General features: G+C 48.6%; 1 protein-coding gene across 1 annotated transcript in view; it reads right to left on the reverse strand.

Annotated features, from left to right (window-relative positions):
* The window catches only part of ITGB3 (integrin subunit beta 3), a 52729-nt gene that overhangs the window by 12775 nt on the left and 18686 nt on the right, over positions 1 to 21268 (reverse strand). Inside the window, exons 3-11 of the mRNA XM_084861719.1 lie at positions 13752 to 13947; positions 12642 to 12894; positions 11510 to 11672; positions 8270 to 8431; positions 7802 to 7897; positions 7290 to 7379; positions 6452 to 6586; positions 5187 to 5616; positions 154 to 376 (exon numbers count right to left, since the gene is read on the reverse strand). Coding sequence (XP_084717845.1) covers positions 154 to 376; positions 5187 to 5616; positions 6452 to 6586; positions 7290 to 7379; positions 7802 to 7897; positions 8270 to 8431; positions 11510 to 11672; positions 12642 to 12894; positions 13752 to 13947 — 1748 coding nt within the window. The remainder of the gene's footprint in view (positions 1 to 153; positions 377 to 5186; positions 5617 to 6451; positions 6587 to 7289; positions 7380 to 7801; positions 7898 to 8269; positions 8432 to 11509; positions 11673 to 12641; positions 12895 to 13751; positions 13948 to 21268) is intronic.

Genomic DNA, 21268 nt, shown 5'->3' on the forward strand with positions numbered 1-21268 from the left:
AAGCGAGCCATGTGGCTGGAGCAGACTCCTCCCCGTAAAGCTTTGGTGAGTAAGAGACTGAACCTGGGGACTCTAGTCTGAGGGACCCTCTCCACCCGCCCCCTTCCCAATCTCACACCCAACTCTCTCCAACTCACTCCCCTGCTCACTCACTTCTTAAAGGTACAGGCATCAGGGCAGGTGGGACACTTCTCGCAGGTGGTTCCGTAGGAGCCCGGCTGGATGCAGACGCAGCTGCCGCACTCGCATTTGCCCCGGCCGCTGCACAGCAGCCCGTTGCTGGACATGCAGGTGTCGGTGCGCGTGGTGCAGTTACAGTAGTAGCCGGTCCAGTCGGAGTCACACAGGCAGTCCCCACAGCTGCACTGGCCGTGGCCTGAAAACACACAGCCCAGTGGGGCAGAGCAGTGGGTGAGGGGGTGAGGGCCCCACCCCACATCAGTGGCTCAACCTGCTTCCCAGCTTTCTCTCTCAGCCCCCGCCTCACTTGCCGCACACTAGCCACCACACGGAACTGCTCACCATCTTCCACACACTCTTCATATCCTCATGCCTCTATTCATGCCGTTCCCTCTGTCTAGACTCCTCTTCTTCCTGTGACCACTACCAAACTCCCACTCACCCTTATGGCTCAACTCAGATGTTCCTCCCTCTCTGACCTCCGCAGGCCAAATCAATAGTCAGTCATGTGTTCTGCCAGCACTTATACTAGAATATACCTCTATTTTAACCTTTATGGTCACCCTTTTGCTTGTCTATCTGTTTCTCTTTCTAGATTGTGAGTTCCTTGATGGGAGAGCACATATCGTATTAACTTTTCATTTTTTTCCAATCACAGTTGACGTTCAATATTTTGAGTTAGTTTCAGATGTACTTTACAAAGTGTTCCCCCTGGTAGTTCCAGTACACAACCAGCACCAAATATTCACGTTTGCATCAATGACGATTAGCATAACATCTGATACAGAATAGGCATGCAGTTAATGTTTATTTATCCACTCATTCAACAAATATTTACTGAGCTCACACCACATGCTGGGCACTGGAGATTCCGCAGTGGACAAGACAGGCAGGGTCCCTTCTGTCATGAAGGTTACATCCCAGTTAAATTCCTGGAAACGTGTGCTCTGTGTCGTATGATCGCATTATTGTAGAGCCATCAGCCCTGGTTGAAAAGACCTATTCCCTTTACTGCATGTGTGTAGGGAGGGGAGAGAGACTAGGATGGGACTTATACTGTTTAAATGCTGACAATATCTCTCAATGCTATATTCCCCTGATATTCATTTTAAAAAGCTTTAAATCATGGTTCCTAAACCTGCATAAAGATGACTCATGCCCCAGGACTCTGAATCAGGAGGAAGTGGATGACTAATAAAAATCTGATTGTTAATCAGAGGAAAGGCAGGGATCAGGGGGGAAGTACCCTGAATGGGTCTGTGAGAATAGACAGGCTGCATGCTGCCGGAGGAGGGGTGTCCATGGCCAGGCTCAAACAGCAGTAAGCTCGCCACTCTCCCTCCCCAGTGGGTCTTACTAATGTCTCTCGGCCACTACAGGTGCCTCTGCCAGCGACCCCAGCACCATCCTCTAGTAACCACACAGGCATTCGAGACTCAGACACACACCCTCACTGCCCTGGAAAGAAATGTCTGAGTATCTGTCAGGAAGGATGGGGGAATCAACCTCATCTGCCACAGCTGCCCAGTCTATGTAAGCAGAGACACAGGGCTGGCAGAAGGTGGAGAAAGAAGAAAGAGGTTGGGTTTCCTCGAAGTACAGCTTATGGGGAGAATTCTTGTTCAAGTGACTTAGTAGAAGGGAAGAAGGGATGCAGGGCAGGGCAGGAGTCAAAGGCTGGCAGGAGTGTGGTTTCAGTTGGAGACTCCCTTTGGCCTGATCCCACGGTGGGCGGGCTCCGGAGATGAATGACACCACAGACCTAGCTCACCTTTGAGGCAAGGGACCTGGTCTTGTGTAACCCTTTATCCGTTGGTCATTGGCCAATGTCTGAGGGCTCCTGTCAGCAGAAGATAATTCTCCAGAGGAAGGGCAGCTGTGCACTATTATGAGCAGCCCTGACAGTGTCTGGGGAAAGGGTGTGCCAGCCAGCAGAGGGGGGCCCGCAGTACCCACTACACCCACCGTTTGGCCATGGCTCCCGGACAGCGAAAGGCGGACACCACAGAGGCCTGGCAGCCCTCAGAGACCTCAGCCTCCTCAGAAACCCTTGTCCCAGAGTGTTTCCTTTGTGAAGCTAAACAAAGTGATCTTTGAGGAAAGGCCGGCCAGGGAGGGAGTTGGAGGGGAAGTGGCAGGCCAGAGCCAGCCGGCTGACCCCCAGCCCTGGCAGGGTCAACCCTGAAAAGGAAGCCACAGTGCAGTAATGTTACAGGACTGGCACCCCTCCAGCAACAGGGTGGCTGGGTCTGGGTTCATAGGAAAGTCAGAGGAAGGTGGGGGCGGGTAAATGAAGAGAAAGTGTGAGAAAGAGGAAGAAAGTAGGGCAGAAGGCAACAAGGAGGGACCCTTAGTTCAGGTCAGGGAAAGCGCAGTGGCTCTTCCCATGCAGCTTGCCCTTCTGAGATGAACTATCTCTCTGCGCCTCTCCTTGATGAGCCAGCCCTTCCTTTGATATTATCCCACCTCCTCCATGAAGCCACCCAGGCTCGCGTGTCCATAGTGAGTCTCTGCGGGGAACTCCCCAAGGACCTCTCTTCTCGGATCTGGAAGGTGGTGCCTTGTGTTGTGACTTATGTTCAGGTAAGTGACTGAAGGGCAAATGTCTTATCATGCCTCTCTATTCCACATCACCACCGCACACAGCCCAGAACCTGGCTCATGAGGCGGGGGAGGCACTCATACTATGTTCAGGGATGTGGTAGGTGGGAGGGTCTCACCGGGACAAAGATGCACTCCCTGTGTTTGACAAGGTGCAACCACAAAGGCCATGCGTGCCTCCATTGGGAAGGAGAGGAGGGGGGAGGCCAGGAGTTAGAGAAATGGCCAAGCCATAGCCCTCCTGCCTAATGAGCCCCTGTTTGCAACAAAGAATAGACGACAGGCCAGCAGCTCTGGGGAGGGACAAGAGCCAGCTGGGCTCTAAGCTCAGAGAGTGTAGGAATCATGCATGACCCCTGCTCACCCATATGGACTGAGCGCCTGGCACAGGGCAGGTGCCCAATGATGGTGTGTCCCCGAGGATCTGTCCCTGGGGAATGTGATGACGGCACCACAGGGTCCAGCCCTAAGACCAGGGGGCACCCAGAACCCTGGCAGGAAGTGGGGGAGGGGAGCCTCAGAGAGGCTGCTGCGGCTGCTGTGGCTCCCTCACGGTGAGGCTGCAGCCCTGGGGGGAGGCAGGAACCGGAGCTGCGGCCCCAGCAGCTACATTCTGTGGCTTCAGTGGGGCTGGCAGCCAGAGGAAACACTCTGCGGAGATCCCTCCCACACGACCTCACACCAGGCCAGGAACAATGAAGCCATGGAAGCCTAGTGCACCCCCCTCTGTCCTGGGGCCCACAGTGGGCTATCTGTAGGCCTGTCCTCCAACAACCCTCTCCCCTTCAGCCCCAACCTCCCCCACAAGGGATCTCCCACGTTAATTTACCAATTCCCTTTGGTACTTCGAATATGATGTAAATATCATTAAATACTAAAATGAACTTAAACTCCTGCCTCATCTCCAAATTCAAACTGCCAGTGTGTGTGTGTGTGTGTGTGTGTGTGTGTGTGTGTGTGTGTCTGATCTCTCAATTAACTGCTCTGATATCCTTTTCTCCAACCTCTCTCATATTTTGTTGGCATGAGTAAAGGAAACAACATTGATAACAAAAAGGAGCCATTTTTATATTACTTGGACATGCTTTAGAATGACACAGATTTACCTTTGTAATCAAGTCTTTTTAGAGGCTGATGTTAAAGTGAACATCTGGTGGATGAGCTCAGATGGTTAGAACACAATGCAAATGAAGCCAACTTGGGTCATGGATTTGATCACCCTAGAAGCCAATTAAAATCTCTGTTTGGCCACACAATACACCCATACACCAGTTCCAACCAATTTGCAAACATCTTCAATCTGTCACAAGAAGGATTAAACCACAGTGGTTACAGCCCAGTGCAAACCCGTTTCCCAGTGCCCTGGGAACAATCCAGACGGCCTATTTGCCTCCCAGAGTGTTGTCAGTGCAGATAAAGACTGCATCAACACCAGCTCAACTTTTTCTAGCCGGGGAAGTACCCCAGGAGTGGTCTTTGGGACAAGGAGAAGCCAGTTTGAGATGATCAATGGGCCAAGATTTTACTGATTGTTGTAATGAGAAGGACAACAACTCAGTATCCTGCAGGTAGGACTCAATATTATAATTCCCAGTCAGCAGGCCGGGACTCTCTACGGCAGTGCTATTCAGTATACATCTGTGCTGTCCATCGTGGTGGCCACTGGCCACATGTGACTCCTGAGCAACAGAAGAACTGAGTTTCTAATTTTAAATTTTAATTAACCGAGTTGATTAGTTTAGATTTATATAACCACATGTGGCCAGTGGCTACCATTTGATCAGCACAGATCTAGAACCCAAAAAGTAATAGTTACGCCAATAGTGATAACAAAATAGGGCCAACATTTAATAAGAGCTTTCTGTTTTCCAGTCATAGTGCCAAGTGCACTTGGCTCCTTAAATGTGCTCCAATGCCTTGGGTATCCATTACTATTTCCCAAGTATTTTTGTGATTTAAAAAAAAAAATCCATGTAAGATAATTATTACCTACTTCATGGTATATTCTGACATCGTGTATTTTCCAAATCTATAAATACTAGAAACTTAATTACCATCGGTCAGTGATTTTTCTTTTCCCTTGAAAAAGGATTGGTCTGTATCCTCAAAACAATGAAGAACCAATGACTTACAATATCAGGTAGAGGGCAGATGAAAGAAAAGACAAAACTATCTTCACCTTCAGGTTTCCCCACTCCTTCGTCTGAGCAAATGTCCCTGTACCCCACGAACAAGGACAGAGGGAGCTGAGAGGCATGAGAGAGAACCTCATTTCTGCCTTCTCCCACCGGAGTAGAACACCGTCTACTCAGCTCTGCCCCATGGGCCTTCCCGAGCCCACCTCGAGCTCAGATGTGTGAGTGTGTGCGGGTGTCCGGATGGGAGGGGTACACAGTCCTACTCACCCGAGCACATCTCCCCCTTGTAGCGGACACAGGAGAAGTCATCGCACTCGCAGTACTTGCCCGAGATCTTGCCAAAGTCACTGCTGTGGCAGACGCACTGGCCGCAGAGACACTCGCCCCGCTGGCTGCAGACAGGCTGGCCCTCCTGGGGGCTGCACTCGTCCTGCTGGGAGGGGCGGTAGTCCTCCTCCGAGCACTCACACTGGGAGCCCAGCCAGCCCGGCCCGCAGCGGCACACCCCGCACTCAAAGGTCCCGTTGCCGTTGTTGCAGCGGCGGCTGAAGGGCTCGGCGTGGGCCTGGCAGGCACAGTCACAGTCGAAGGTGACCTGGACCGAGAGGCTATCCTTGAAGCCCACAGGCTTGATGGTGAAGGACTTCTCCTTCTCCTGGGGGCAGCCTCGCACCTTGGCCTCGATGCTGAAGCTAACCTGGGTGGAAAAGAAGGTCGTATTCAAATGCAGGAAGACATTGTTAACACTCCAGCCCTGAAAATAAGCTGTTCTCTGCTCTGCCAAGGAATACCCAAACTAGGTGCCCAGTAGGAGTGTGCAAGAGGCAGCTGACCGATGATTCTCTCTCATCGATGTTTCTAACTCTCTATCCCTCTCTCTTCCTCTCTGTAAAAAATCAATATATATATATATATTTTTTTAAAGGATATGTAAATATCCCCCTCCCCCTCCCCCCCCCCCCCCCCCCCCGTTCCTCCATCTGCCTTCACCAACCCGTCTCCCCTTAGACAGAAACAGAGGAGCACCAATGACTAAGTAAGGAAAGCTGTAGAGGGACGGGAGGGGCAAAATGAACATTTGCCTTCTGAAATTCCATCAGGGCGGGTATTTTTGCCTGTTCCATTTGCTATTGAATCTTCAGCAACTAGAATAATGTCTGGCCCAAAGTCAGTGCTCAATAAATGCTTATAGAAGACACCACTATTTTACACTGTAGAGGAAAGAAAGGCTTTACCTTGGGGGGTGGGGCAGAGTTGGAGACTGGTTAGGGGCTGAAGGTAAGAAATATTTTCATTGGCAATCAACTGTGTATAAATAAACAGAGGTAACCTCATCTCAAGTTTTTAAAAATCCTGACAATGAAGTTCACTTAAGAGATGGAGAAAGTTTAGGCAACAGAAGCCTTAGCTCCATTGCATCTAAGTGATAATGACCTGCAGGAAGAAGGTGCAGGAAAGAAGGAAGGGGTGGGGTACTCCCCCAGATACTCCAGGGCACAGGCCAAGGTCAGCCCCTGCTCAGACCTCCTTACCGTGTCTCCAATCTTGAGTCCAACACAAGACTTAAGGCCTGGGATGACCTCGTTGTTGAGACAAGTGGCGTTGAAGGATAGAGACAACTCCTCGGGGAGGTCACGTACCTCCAGCTCGACTTTAGAACGGATTTTCTGAGCAAAAGAAGGTAAGGAAATGGACTGAGAGGAAATGGGCAGGTGCCGATTCCATCCCAAGCAGAATCTCCCAGGTGACTCTGGACTGACCCTGCAGTGCCAGAGGCTGAGGTTCACTTGGAAGTTGCCAGAGTCCCCCTAGGAGCCTGTCACCTGCTATATTTCCAGCCCAGGCCCTGCTCCCTCCCTCTCTCCTCACTTGTGTCTAGGTCAGTCTGGATAACATCTATACCAGCTCCACCCTCCTGTAGGCCTCTTGGATGTGCGAAAGGGACGTGCTAATGCTGGTCACCTTGGGCAGTAGCAATTTCTACCTCATTTTTTTTTTTTTAATCAGCCTAACCTTCCTTGTGGTTCAGCTCCCTCTTTTTCCCTCTTGCTGGAGCCCAGCTCTCCCTCACTCAGTCTCTTCCTCTAATTTCAGGACTCTGCTCCTTTCTCATCCTTACCCTGATCCTCTCTTTCCCTTTTACCATCAACTAAGCACTTCACCCACTGTTCCTAATGGCTTTCCTTCTGAGCCATTTCTTTCTCAGAAGGCCTCATTCCTCTCAGTGCTGGCCATCACCCGGCCCCTCGATGAACAAGAGGAAGGATCCTAGGTAAACCAGCAGCCAGGACTCACAAATCTGAGTCCTCCTGGGTAAATGCCACGTGAGGTGAACTCTTAGCAGGCCCTTTCCCAGTGTAAGACACTTACCCCATAGGCATCCACAATGAGCTGGAGAACATTGCTGGAATTAGCAGACAGAACCCCCACTGTAGTCCCTGGGATGAGCTCACTATAGTTCTAGAAAGGAAGACAAAAATATCCAAGACTGACTGAATGAATGTCTCCAAAAGCCCTCCCCTAATCAGATGAAGGGTCTTGAAATGAAGATTGAGGAGAAAAAGAGGATATTTGTCCTGTCACTCCCAGGAATAAATCTAGCAGTTTCTCAGCACTGAGCAAAATTAGAGAACACCTCTCTCAACCCTTACCCCACTGACTTGCTCCTCTTCCCCACAGCAAACATGGACACACCCCTACTGGTCAAAGTTGGAAAGAAATCATTAGCCCCTGGGAACAGGTTGTAGGAGCGTCTTTCCTGGTTGGGAACCATGGTCAATGCTGGTTCCTTAAGATAAATCCTCCCATAACAGCCCCATTCCCACTCCCACTCTCACTCCCACTCCCACCCCCATTCTAGGAAGCCCTGACGGCATGGTTACCTGGTAGAGATTGACTACTGCTTCAGTCACTGCAAAGATCAGATTGATGTTTTTCTGGGACAGCTTCTCCGTCATCAGCCCCAAAGAGGGATAATCCTATAAAAAGAGAGGATGTGAGTCCTAAGCTGGTTTGGCTCAGCGATAGAGCATTGGCCTATGGACCCGGGGGGAGAGGGGAGAAGAAGGGGGAGAGGCGTTTTGGGTTCAACTCCAGTCAAGGAAATATGCCCAACTGTTGCAGGCTCAATCCTCAAGGGTTGAGCATTGACTTATGAACCAGGAAGTCACAGTTCAATTCCGAGTCAGGGCACATGCCCAGGTTGTAGGCTCGATCCCCAGTGTGGGACGTGCAGGAGGCAGCCAATCAATGATTTTCTCTCATCATTGATGTTCTATCTCTCACTGTGTCTCCCTCTCTGAAATCAATAAAAATATATTTAAAATAACAACAAAAACCAAGAATCTTACCATGGTAGTGGAGGCAGAGTAATGGTTGTCACTGCCAACATGGCACTGCCCATCATTGGGCTGGACAATGCCTGCTAGCCTTCCATCCAGTGCTATATGGGTCTTGGCATCAGTGGTAAACACCAGCAAGTGGGATGCATCATTCCTCCAGCCAATCTTCTCCTGTTTAAAAAAAAAAATGGGGGGGGGGGGCAAAAGAGGGAAAGCAACTTTAAAAATATTTTTTATTGATTTTCAGAGAGGAAGGGAGAGGAAGAGAGAGATAGAAACTCAATTACGAGCCGAAACCGGTTTGGCTCAATGGATAGAGCGTCAGCTTGGGGACTGAAGGGTCCCGGGTTCGATTCCGGTCAAGGGCATGTACCTTGGTTGCGGGCATATCCCCAGTAAGGGGTGTGCAAGAGGCAGCTGATCGATGACTCTCTCATCGATATTTCTAGCTCTCTCTCTCTTCCCCTTCCTCTCTGTACAAAATCAATAAAATATATATATATAAAGAAACTCAATTACAAGAATCATTGATCTGCTGCCTCCTGCACACCCCCCACTGGGGATCGAGCTCACAACCCGAACATGTGCCCTTGAAGGAATTAAACCCGGGACCCTTCAGTCTATTCACTGAGCCAAACCAGCTGGGCAGGAAAACAACTTTAGATGTCTCACTGGCAGAAAACAAAGACCCAAGGACCTCCCTGCCTGAAGGTCTGAGCACGTTCTCTTGGTGAAGGGCCTCAGTCCCAGTGCTTGGAACACAAGCTGAAACTTCCTCATCAGGGGTTTCTGTTTCTTTTTTTTTTTTTTTTTTTTTTAAGTTTTTATTTTTCATATTATTACAAATGTTCCTTCCCCCCCCCCCCCCATTGCTCTCCTCCACCAGGTTCCCACCCCACCCTCTGCCCTTTCCCCTCTCCCCATTGTCCTCAACCATAGGTGCACAGTTTATGTTCAGTCTCTTCCCACGCCCCCCTCTCCCCTTTTCCCCAAGAATCGTCAGTTCACTCCCCTTCCATATCTCTGATTCTATTATATTCAACAGTTAATATTGTTCATCAGATTTTTTTAATTTCCTTGGTTTTTAGATTCACTTGTTGATAATTACGTATTTGTTGTTCATAATTTTTATCTTTGTTTACTTTCTCTTCTGAAAGAACCCCCTTCAGCAATTCATATAATTCTGGTTTGGTGGTGATGAACTCCTTTAGCTTTTTTTTATTAGTGAAGCTCTTTATCTGGCCTTCGATTCTGAGTGATAGCTTCGCTGGGTAGCTTATTTTTGGCTGTAGGTTCTTGCTATTCATCACCTTGTATATTTCTTGCCATTCCCTTCTGGCCTGCATGGTTTCTGTTGAGAAGTCAGCTGACAATCGTATAGGTGCTCCTTTATAAATTACTACCTTCTTTGCTCTTGCTTCTTTTAATATTCTCTCTTTATCTTTTGCTCTTGGAATTTTAATAATGATGTGTCTCGGTGTGGTCCTCTTTGGATTCCTTTTGTTTGGAGTTCTGTGCACTTCCTGGACTTGTAGGTCAAATTCTTTCACCAGGTGGGGGAAGTTTTCTGTCACTATTTCTTTCAGTATGTTTTCGATATCTTGCTCTCTCTCATCTTCTGGAACCCCCATAATTCTGATGTTGGTTCGCTTGAAGTTGTCCCAGAGGTTTCTTACATTATCTTCAATTTTCTGGATTCTCTTGCCTTCTAGCTTCTATGGAGGAGTGTCTTCTGGCTCTTTTTGTTCCAAATCTTTGACTTGATTCTTGCGATCTTCCCTTCTGTTTTTAGGACTCTGTAGAATATTTTTTATTTCAGACAATGTATTCTTTATTTCTTGTTGTTCCCTTATCATTTCTTGATGGTCTCTTTTCATATCCTCATAGGCCTTATCCATCTTTTCTAGGAAATTCTTGAAAAACCTTATAAGCGTAGATTTGAACTCTATATCCAGACGCTTTTTGTTCTCCATTTCTTTCGTTTGTGATCTATTTTGTTGTCGTATGTCGCAGTTACAGATGGGACGGGATTTCAGGGTGGAGCCTGCAGCTTTGGCTTCCGTCAGCCCCGCCCTATGCGGGTCCTTCAGTGCTCGCTGCCGGCGCCTCTGAGGGAAAGGTGCCCTCGATTTTCGCCTGCTGCCAAACAGTCTATGCTCTCCCACAATGAGCCCGGTATTGGGGTTCAGTTCAGTTGGAAGTGGAGTTGGAGGTGGCGTTCACAGCAGTCTGGAGCCCCAGTCTCCTTCCCGTCAGGGCAATCCCGCGGCACAGCCGACCGTCCCTTCTCTGGGGGCAGTGTGCGCGCCTCCGGGACCTCCTTTCTCCGCTACCCCGGGGTTCCGACTTACAGCCCAGCTCCCTATGGCTGAGCCTGAGTCCCCGGGGTCTGGCCCAGAACGGGGGTTCAGAGCAGTCAGGGGCCCAGCACAGTCGGAGTTTTATCTCCTTTCCGCTAGGGAACGCCCGCCAGGCACTCGGCCTCCCTCCTCTCCGGCTCCGTCCTCTTCTCGCGCGCTGCGTGTCTCCGTACCTTGGGCTTTTACAGCTCCTCCGTGCTTCCTTCTGGTTTTCTCCTTGCTTCTTGTTGTAGGATTTCCAGTCAGTCGACTTTCCTGTAGTTCTGGGTAATGTCCATTTTATATTTTAGTTGTATTTTATTAAAATTGTTGTGTGCGGCTGCGGCTAGTTGCCTACCCGAGCAGCCATCTTGGATTCTCCGGGTTTCTGTTTCTTAGGAAAACAGTCTCATGGCTGATTAGTGCAAGCAGTCGAGAGACACGATTCAATTCCAAATATACCTTTCACAGTGATAATCATACGGCCGCCTAGAAACCCACCTGCGTCTGCAAAGCTGAGCTGGGCTACAAGAAATCCTTGTTTAACATCTTCCTTCTTACCCGAGGTTCAGCTAACCCAGCTTGATTCTGATACACTTCCAGAGAAGAGGAGAAAATGCTCTCCCAGAGAACATCTGGTACCAAGTGGTTCAAAAAATTGTCCGCTCTGGCCAGGGAGCAGATATAAGCAGAGGTTGCTTATCAGGAGCAATTTTTTTTTGCCTCTACTCAGTTGTTTTTTTGTTTTTGGTGGTTTTTTGTTTTGTTTTGTTTTGTTTTGTTTTTTGCCTATGAAGCTCTGTTTACTTCCTATCTCTTATTTCACATGGAAATCCCCACAGTTGAACCACTTCATTCCCCATTCGATCTGCACTAACCACACGTGGCACTCCATGCCCTCCAGACTCACATCGCAGACGGTAGCCTGCATGATGGCATCAAAGCCGCCCTCTGGGCCGTCTCGGTTCCGTGACACACTCTGCTTCTTCACCTCCTCATTGAAGCGGTTCACCTGGTTAGTGAGTGTCAGCACATGTTTGTAGCCAAACATGGGCAAACAGGTTGTCTTCATTCTGGGAAGGGAGGAAGATAATTTAAGCAGACAGACTGATGGAAAAGACTGCCTGGGGAGTGGGACGGGAAAAATGGGGGAAAGGTATGGATAACAGGATTATCCATATTTGTAGAGAACTGGCAATTACCTAGACCATTACCCAGACAGTTTAGACTCCAAACCCCTCAAATGACTACACTGACCTTACTTCCAGCTAGCCTAGAGGATAAAAGAGCGAGCTGAAAAACTACATTGCTTTGGTTCAAATCTCAGCTCCTCTACTTATAAGTCATGGAACCCTAGGCAAGTTTCTCTACACTTAACCTATAAAAATGGGAAATGAGAGCATGTATTTCATAAGTTATTGTAAGACTTAATGAGTTAACACAAAGCACTTAGATCAGAGGCTATTGTTGCTATCACCTTATATTTAGTATTTCTCTAAAGTAACATTTAACACACAAGATAAAAGTTTCACCAATAACAATGAGCATTCCTGTCCCCAGCCCAATAGGTTGTTTATTTAATTGATAGCTGATACCTTAACTAGGGAACCTTACAATGCAGAAGCTTAAAAAGGCATAACACAGCCGAAACCGGTTTGGCTCAGTGGATAGAGCATCAGTCAGCCTGTGGACTGAAAGGTCATAGGTTCGATTCCGGTCAAGGGCATGTACCTTGGTTGCAGGCACATCCCCTACAGCTGATCGACGTTTCTCTCTCATTGATGTTTCTTTGTTTTTTTCTTTTTGTTTTTTCTTTTTTAAATATATATATTTTATTGATTTTTTTACAGAGGGTAAGAGAGAGGGACAGAGAGCCAGAAACATCTACTTATGATTTCCTTAAATTTTTCTTTAATTAGAAAAGTCACAATCAATGCTTCTAAGAGCCTGTCTCATAGCTGACTCCTTTCTTCCTCTGAAGGTCGCTTAGCCCTATATTCTTTGCCTCCATGCCCTGCCTTGGCATCTCCAGAAGGACTTACTCATAGCAGGGATTTTTGAGGGCCTCTGGTGGGGAGATGTACATGTATGGTGAGGCAGGCTTGTCCACAAAGGCCCCAAAGCCAATCCGCAGGTTACTGGTGAGCTTGCGCATCTGGGAGGCCAGCTTGGTACCCAAGTTCTGAATGCTCGACAGATCATCCTTCATGGAGTAAGACAGGTCCATCAAGTAGTAGATGTCCACAGGGTAATCCTCCACCTGCCGGACTTGGATGGAGAAACTCTTCGAATCATCTGGAAGGCAGAAGGATATTAGTTTTTCTCCTCTTCTCTCTCGAAGACTTAACAAATGGATTTGGAAGGACACAGGATTAAGAAACTTCTTGACCAAACCAAAGTTGAAAACCCTGTCCCCTCTCCTCTCCCCCTTCCCCTTCCAATCTCTTGACCCTCCCATTTTTAACGTTTTCCACTTTAATATGCTCTACCTTCTCTAAGTGCGAATCTGCCTAATCCTCTGGATCTCAAGAGTCTACCACCTTGAGTCATTGAAATTGTGGCAGTTACTACACTTCAAACTCTAGAAAGGGCTGAACCTCATAGCACCCACATGACTTACGCATGGAAGGCGCTTTCTTACAGTCTTGATTTAGTCAGAAAAGTCACAATCAATGGTTCAAAAAGCCTGTCTCTTAGCTTAATCCTTCCTGCCTCTGAGGGTTTCCTGCTTCTCTTTGCCACCATGTCCCTGCCCAGAAAGGGGGGTTTATAAATTGCTTTCTCATCTTATATCTCATTTGAGCCTCAACACAAAACTGCAAGCTTGGCAAAATAGACATTGGGGGAAAGAAGGAACAAAATAAATAATGATATGCAATTTCTGAGTCCCTACTATGTTAGAAGGGTTGAATAACTTGCCCAAGTTCAAATAGCTAATATATGGGAGAGTCAAGATTCAAACTCTGATCTTCTGACTCCAAGTCCCAACATCTTCCATTTTCTTCCATTCTCCTGCCCACACCTTTCCGCACACCCTTCTCTTCCCGCCTCATTACCATTGTGAGTTACTTCCCCAAGGCTTCCTGATCAGACCTCCACCTTGTGCCCTGTGTGCACCTACCCGTGTCTCCCCACAGTGAGCCCATCCCTACCTGGCCGGAGCCGGAGCGCAATCCTCTGGGGACTGACTTGAGTGATTTGGGAACTGTCTCCAGAGCCCTTGTCGCTAAGAGGCCTGGCCTCCAAGATGCGGACCTCACTGAGGGGAAACTCGATGGACTCCAGGGCACAGTTATCCTTCAGCAGATTCTCCTTCAGGTTACAGCGGGGTGAGCCCTGCTTCAGGGTCTGTAAAACAGGAGCCCAAGGAGCAGCCCTGTAATTGGAGCCATGGTGGCTCTCGGCCTCCAGCAGGCCCTGCTGCCTCCCAAAGGCCTAGAGCTTATCCAGCATTTTGGAGCTGAACCAGCATAAATGAACTCGTGTGATACAAGGAGAGAACTGAGGCAACAGAAAGGTTGGGTGAGTACTGTCTCGTGGATTGGGAGCCAGGAAGAGAGCCAATACATGGTGCCTGTTAAACTGCTGCTTTTCAAAATCTGAAATGCAACCCACGGCGGGTCCCGCAAATCAATGAGTGGGTCTCAACCATCTATTTATCAAATAAAATGCAATAGAATAGAACAGAAAGTATGAAAGTACATAAATGGCAAAGGTAAATATTGTTTTATGAAACATTTATATGTTGGGGAGTAGGGTGCGACATGTAAAATAAATAATGATACGCAATTTCTTTCTGGAGGTCAAGGTCAAAGCAGTTTGGAAGCTTTAAGACGCTGACTAGGATCTGAGGTCTATGAGGGAAGGGGCTGTTCCTTTTCTACTCCCAGCACCCAAACCAGGCCTTACCACAGAGGTGAGGGGGGAAGAGGTACTGGGCAGCAGCAGAGAATAGGGGCTAAGCACACAGGAGTAGATTGGCTGAGACTATATCTCAGCATTGCCTCTTACTCGCTGGTTATTAGCATGAGTCACCCACACTCTCCACATCTTGTTTCCTCAGCTATGCCGTGGAGATAACTGTAGTGAGCCCCTTTCAAGTCCCGCGTGGTTCAGGGTTCAGGTTCAAGGTTCGGGCTGTGGAGGAGGCCGCACGCAAATGAAAGAGACTAGAAAATATTAATTTGGAAATATTGGGGGCCAGGTGGGAGCCCAACTCAAGGGGAAGGACTCCACCCTGCTCCGGCCTTGCTATCCCTTTCATTAAAACTATGGGATACACCCATAGCCTTTAGGCGGGTAGCCAATCAGCAAGGATTTACATAAAACTAAAAGGTGGGCTGAAACCCGTTTGGCTCAGCGGTAGAGCGTTGGTCTGCGGACTGAAGGGTCCCGGGTACAATTCCGGTCAGGGGCATGTACATTGGTTGTGGGCACATCCCGGTAGGGGGTGTGCAAGAGGCAGGGGGTGTGCAAGAGGCAGCTGGTCGATGTTTCTCTCTCATCGACATTTCTAGCTCTCTATCTCACTCCTTTCCTCTCTGTAAAAAAACAACAACAATAAAATATATTTTTTAAAAAGAAAAAAACTAAAAGAAACTAAAAGGTGGATGTTGCTTTAGCTACCGTTGTCTCAACTAGACAGTGGGTGGTTGGCTCTGACCTTTCAGAGCTTCAGGTTGACCAGCCTTCCGGGTTCCTTGTCCACACCTCTCTGCTAGTGGAGACAATGGGCAGCTTCCAACAGGTAATAATAGCCCCAGCCTCACAGGAATGTTGTGCAGGACAAAATATGACAAAGCAGGCATGGTGCCTGCCACAGGGTAAGTGATCAATGAAGGTTAGCTATTATTATGAGATGCTCTGTAAATATTCCCAGGATAAATTAACTTTGAATAAGCTTCACAAGCTTGGGCAAGTCCCATGATGCCAGACCATTGGCCAGAGTCCATCCTATCACTCTAAGCTTCCTCCCTCCCCCTGGACAGAGAGCCTATTGATCACCCTTCCAAAAACCCTGGTGTGTGTCCCACCCTCTGGAGCTCTGTGTGTGTTTACACACCTGAGTATTGAACGGGGGACATCTATCTGCATTGGAATGAACACTGGAAATCAGGAAATAGGTTCAACCCTAGGGTCTGCCACTAACTAGGCATGTGACCTCAAATAAGTCATTTCACTCCAGTTGGCCTCAGTTTCCTCACCTGTTCCAAAGGGGCTTAGATGACTTGGTGTTTTCAGTCCCTTCCTGTTCTGCCATTCAATAAATTTAGCCAACACTGTGTGGGCGCAAGTCCATGGGGGCTTCTTGGCAGGCTGGTGGAACTGGCAGGAAATCTGGAAAACCCCACCCTGGACCTATTTCACAATATCTAGGCATCAAGCCCTCAAACCAACCTCAATCCCCACCCACTGCTCTCACAACCACTTCCAGTTGAAGTCATACTGATATCCCAGAACAAGTCATACTGATATCCCAGAACAACTAGTGTGAACGTTTATTGAGCACCAGCTGCTTGGCAGGTACTGTGATAAGCACTTTGCATGGGTTACTGTGGTCCTTCTGGTTACAGTTCTGTAATGCCGGAACTATTTTCATGTTACAAGTGAGGAACCTGGGGCTGGGAGACTTCACAAATGAGGAACCCAATCTTCCAAGTAAGAAATCTAAGAAATTAAGTGACTTGCCCAAAGTGACAGAGCTAGGAAGTGGCAGAAGTGAGACGCTAATGAGATTGTCTGACTGCAATTATCCTCACAAAAGGATCAATGGCATTACATTCTGCAGAGAGTGAGAACCCAGGCAGAGAAGCAGGGCTGTGGACAGGATGGGCCCAGGAAGATCCACAGCAGAGAACACTCCAGCTAGGGAACAGAATGCAACATGAGGATGTGGGAGGTGGGGGAAGGATAGATAACATTCTGCCTCTTCAGCCCCTCAGGTGACTGGTGGCCCTATTTCCAGGAGAGGGATTGGGCCACAAGGGGCTATCCATGTTTTAAAACTCAGGACTCCATTGCCTAAAACCCCTCATGATGCTAGAAGTCTCCCTCCCTCTCCTGCCCAGCCCTCCTCTGATGGGCTGAATGGCTTCCCAAGGTGGGCGGGGAGATGAACAACACCATAGGGCTACACACTGAATGTCTGTGTCCACCCAGAATTCATCAGTAAACCCTAACCCTAGAGGTGAAGGAATTAGGAGATGGGGTTTTGGTAGGTGATTAGGTCATGAGGTGGAGCCCTGTTGACTGAGATCAGTGCCCTTCAAAACAAGCCCGAGAGCTCTCTGGCCTCTGCCATGTGAAGACGCAGCAAGAAAACAGCCATCTATGACGCAGACGGTACCTTGACCTTGGACTTCTCAGCCTCCAGAACTGTAAAAATTAATGTTAGTTGGTAAGCCACCCAGGCCATGGTATTTTTGTTACAGCAGCCTGAATGGATTAGGACAGTGGTCAGCAAACTCATCAGTCAACAGAGCCAAATATCAACAGTACAACGATTGAAATTTCTCTTGAGAGCCAAATTTTTTAAACTTAAACTTCTTCTAACGCCACTTCTTCAAAACAGACTCGCCCAGGCCGTGATATTTTGTGGAAGAACCACACTCAAGGGGCCAAAGAGCCGCATGTGGCTCGCGAGCCGCAGTTTGCCGGCCACAGGACTAGGACAAACAGCATGAGGACCACCCTGGCCCAGGCAAAAAAGTGAAGAGAGCTTTCAGAAGCCAGCATCTTCCTTCTTCCTCCCAGGTATGTAGTTGAGAAATGACATCGGCAATGGGAAACAGTGCAGAAGACTTAACCTTCCTGCCTCAAAAGGTTCCCACAGGGACAGCACAGATCTTCCAAGCGTCTGAGAGAAAACCCCTCCCTGCGCTCAGCTCTGGCCGAGGACAGGATGACAGAGGACAGAGCTCATGAGCAGTTCGCATTTTTGTGCACAAACGCCTCTTGCTGCCCCTGCCCATCTCTCCCGGAGCTTCTCCCTCAGGAAGCAGTCTCTTTTATGCTCAGAAAACTTCCTACCTTATCTCTGACTGCAGCTGCCCGCTAAGCCCCAGGGAGAAACCCTTCCAAAAAAGGCAATGACTGCATAGACCAAGAGGCACGGAGGAGCCGGGCCTTTCCAGGGCTGAGACAGATGCTGAAGGAGAGCGGGAAGGGTGAGACCAGGACACCGAATGCGAGCGGCAAGGCCATCCTGCATCTTCCCGCTGCAGCAGCGAAGAGAGGAAACGTGTGGAGTTTGGAGGAGGGTTTCCGAACCCCCACTTTCTAAGGGGACAGTGCTCACTGGAAGGCTTGAAGTGCTAAGCCTTGCTGACAGTCCTTATGGTTTGTTATGAATTTTCCTTAGAAATGTAAACACGAAGAAACAAAGACTGCCTCCGTCTCCCCCTTTGCGGTCACTGACATCAGAGGTCAGGGCCAGAGCAGGCCTGCCCCTCAGCCACGCTCTGCTCTCCCTGAGAGCCTCTTGGCCCAGAAGAATGCCAAGGCAGTGAGCTCAACACGCCTGGCCAACATTCCCTTTCTCAATCGTCCAGGCTGAGTGGATAGAAGGAATGTCTCCAGGTTACTCAGAGAGGAGGAGGAAGGGTGGACTATGAAAGCTCCAGCTCCCAATGACACCGGATGTGACGCGAAAAGGACAAAAATAACCAGGACCCAGAGGAAGATGGAAGCAGGGAGGTGGGAGGTTCTGGCCCACGTGCTGCGTGGGCTGCACTCCCTCCCTCTCCTGGGAGGGCGGCACATGCTGTTGCTCCCGTTCTCCATGAATCCCATTTCGGAAATTGGGAAGGTAGAGCATGAATAGCTGTCCTTTCCCTACCTCTCTCACGGGGTTGGTCAGGAGATTAAAAGGAGGCTGTGAATGTGAAATGCTTCCAAAATACAAAAACCTCAAAATGAGTCAAACCTACTGAAATCCTTTAGGTATGACATATATAAACAAATCGATGCAAATAGAAGGTGACTCTTTCCCACTATTAGCATTATAACGACTACCATGGTGGTGAACTCTGTTCTTGGAGGACAAAGCATAATATGTGCTGGTACTTCATTTTCCCCCCAGTGAGCTACTAAACACCCAACCCAAATAGATTAACGTTGTTCTCTAGATGGACACCCAGTGAGGACAAGAAATCACTCAAATGTACAAAAAAAGAGATGTTTGCAGGAGACAGAAAGGAGGAGGGGAAAAGGAAAGCATTTTAGTTCATGATTATTAGTATTCACACTTATTGTTTTACAGAGAGAGAAGCGCTTTTAATATCTTACTTTTTTTTTTTTTTGCAGTAACAAGTTAGAGCAAAACTCTCCAGATAAACATTTATCCTCCAGATTAAAAACAAACAAAAAAGCAGAAAGAAAAGAAAAGCAGCAGAGAAGAGTGAAATTATGTTAGTGAATAAAAAGAATTGAAAACTGGCCTAAGCCCTTCCCCAGGGATGCAGAGAAGAACATAAGTAATTCCTATTGGATTCTTCTACTTTGCTGGAGCCAAACCCATTCTTCTTCTTCATCCTTGGATGTCAAGCTGAGTGTGAGCTGGTCCACTCCTATGTGCAATCAGGACTATTGAAAAATTCCTAGTATTTCCCTCCACCTCAGGATTGCTAAAGTTAGCAAATACTTTGGACATTCTTTTTATATTTATTTATTTATTTATTTATTTATTTATTTATTTATTTATTTTTATTGATTTCAGAGAGGAAGGAGAGGGAGAGAGAGAAATATCAATGATGAGAGAGACCCATCAATCGACTGCTTCGTGCACATCCCATTGGGGATTGGGCCCACACTGGAGATTGGGCCCATAACCCGGCATGTGACCTCAACTGGAATTGAACCTGAGAGCCCTCAGTCCAAAGGCTGATTCTCTATCCACCAAGCCAAACCACCCAGGGCTACTTGGGACATTCTTATACTAAAATTTAGAGACCCAGTGCATGAAATTCATGCATGGGGTGGGTCCCCTCAGCCCAGCCTGCACCCTTTCCAATGCTGGGGATTGGGCCTAAACTGGCAGTCAGACATCCCCCTCACAATCCTGGACTCCTGGCTCCTGATCACTCACCTGTCTGCCTGCCTGGTCGCCCCTAACTTCACCCCCCTGCTGGCCTGGTCACCCCCAACTGCCTTCTCCCTGCCAGCCTGGTCACTCCTAATTGCTCCCCCCCCCCACCCGCCAACCTGGTAACCCCCAACTGCCCCCCTCTGCCAACCTAGTTGCCCCTAACTGCACCCCCACCAACCTGGTCACCCCTAACTGCCCTCCCACTGGCCTAGTCACCCCTCACTGCTCCCCCTGCCAGCCTAATTGCCCCCAACTGCCCCCCCTGCCAGCCTGGTCACCCCACACAGCCTGCTTGTTCAGTCATTTGGTCGTCCCTCACTAACCCCCTGATGGCCTGGTTGTAGGCAGCCATCTTGTGAGGGTGTAATGGTCAATTTGTATATTACCTCTTTATTATATAGGATTATTTAGTTCTTTAATTAAAACTTAAATGGGTGTCCTGTATTTTATCTGGCAACTTTAACTCCACCTGACCCATCATGGCCCCAACGATCACCCTTTTTGATTAGCAGTATTTGCCAAACTTGCTATCATAACAACCCGTGCTGATGCAATACATACAGGGTCCATCCTGGGAACCTTTATACTTAACCAACACCCCAGGTAATTCTCACCACCAGACAAGTTTGAAAGGGTTCAGGTCCTAACATGGCACCAAGGAGGCCAAGACCACAAGTTGAATCTCTGTGTGAGGCCGGCCTCTTTGCTAGATTCACAGTCCAAGGACAGTCCACCACCCCAACCCATGTCAGTTTCCAACCCTCAAGAACACACCCTATGCGACGGGCCCAAAACTCTGCACTCATCCACATTAGCTGTGTTTTCCTACTGTGGGGCCAAGGCTTGCTATACACACCCAGAGCTGCTGTCCTCGAGGACCAAGGGAATGCTGAGCCCAACCAGTTGTTTTCTCAGCCTCTGCCAATCCTGCCTACATCAGCCAAGGTAGGGAGGCAGAAGCAGCGGGCTCTCCAGGATCAACTAATCAACAAATCACGTACAAAATGGCCCCGCGGCTCACTTTCGGTTTTTTTTAAGTCAACAGCCAAGACACTTTCAGCAGTTAAATTCGGCCTGTGCAGCGGAAGCCTCAGGGGAAAACCAACAGCCATGTTCAGGTTACAGCCTGGGATTCCCACCTCCCAATCCTCCCTGGCTGACCTGTTTTGTCTCACAAGGGGTTCCTCCCATATCATCCTCCTCCTCCTCCTCCTCCTCCTCCTCCTCCTCCTCCTCCTCCTCTTCCTTCTCCTCCTCCCCACAAGCCCTCCTCTTCCCTTCTTCCCTCGCTCTTCCTCTCCTCCCCTTCTCCCTCTTGCTCAGAGATAGTTGTAGTCATTCGCTAAACCTTTGATCTCCCCCACTTTCCTGTTTATATTGCGTTCTCCCAAAGAATATCTTACTGGACTTTCTTCCTCCCCTCATTAATTGCTTTTGGTCCTAGTGTACCCATTTCCTCTTTGATTACCTCTCCCCCACCCCACCCCCCCCACCCCATTCCTTGGCTGGTCCTACCTTTTGCTTTTATCTTACCTTATACCTTCAAACCCTGCCCTCCCCTGGTCTTTCCCAGGGGACAAAATT

This window comes from Pipistrellus hanaki, assembly GCF_964339955.1.
Source record: "Pipistrellus hanaki genome assembly, chromosome: 16".
In the NCBI taxonomy this organism is placed as follows: domain Eukaryota; kingdom Metazoa; phylum Chordata; class Mammalia; order Chiroptera; family Vespertilionidae; genus Pipistrellus; species Pipistrellus hanaki.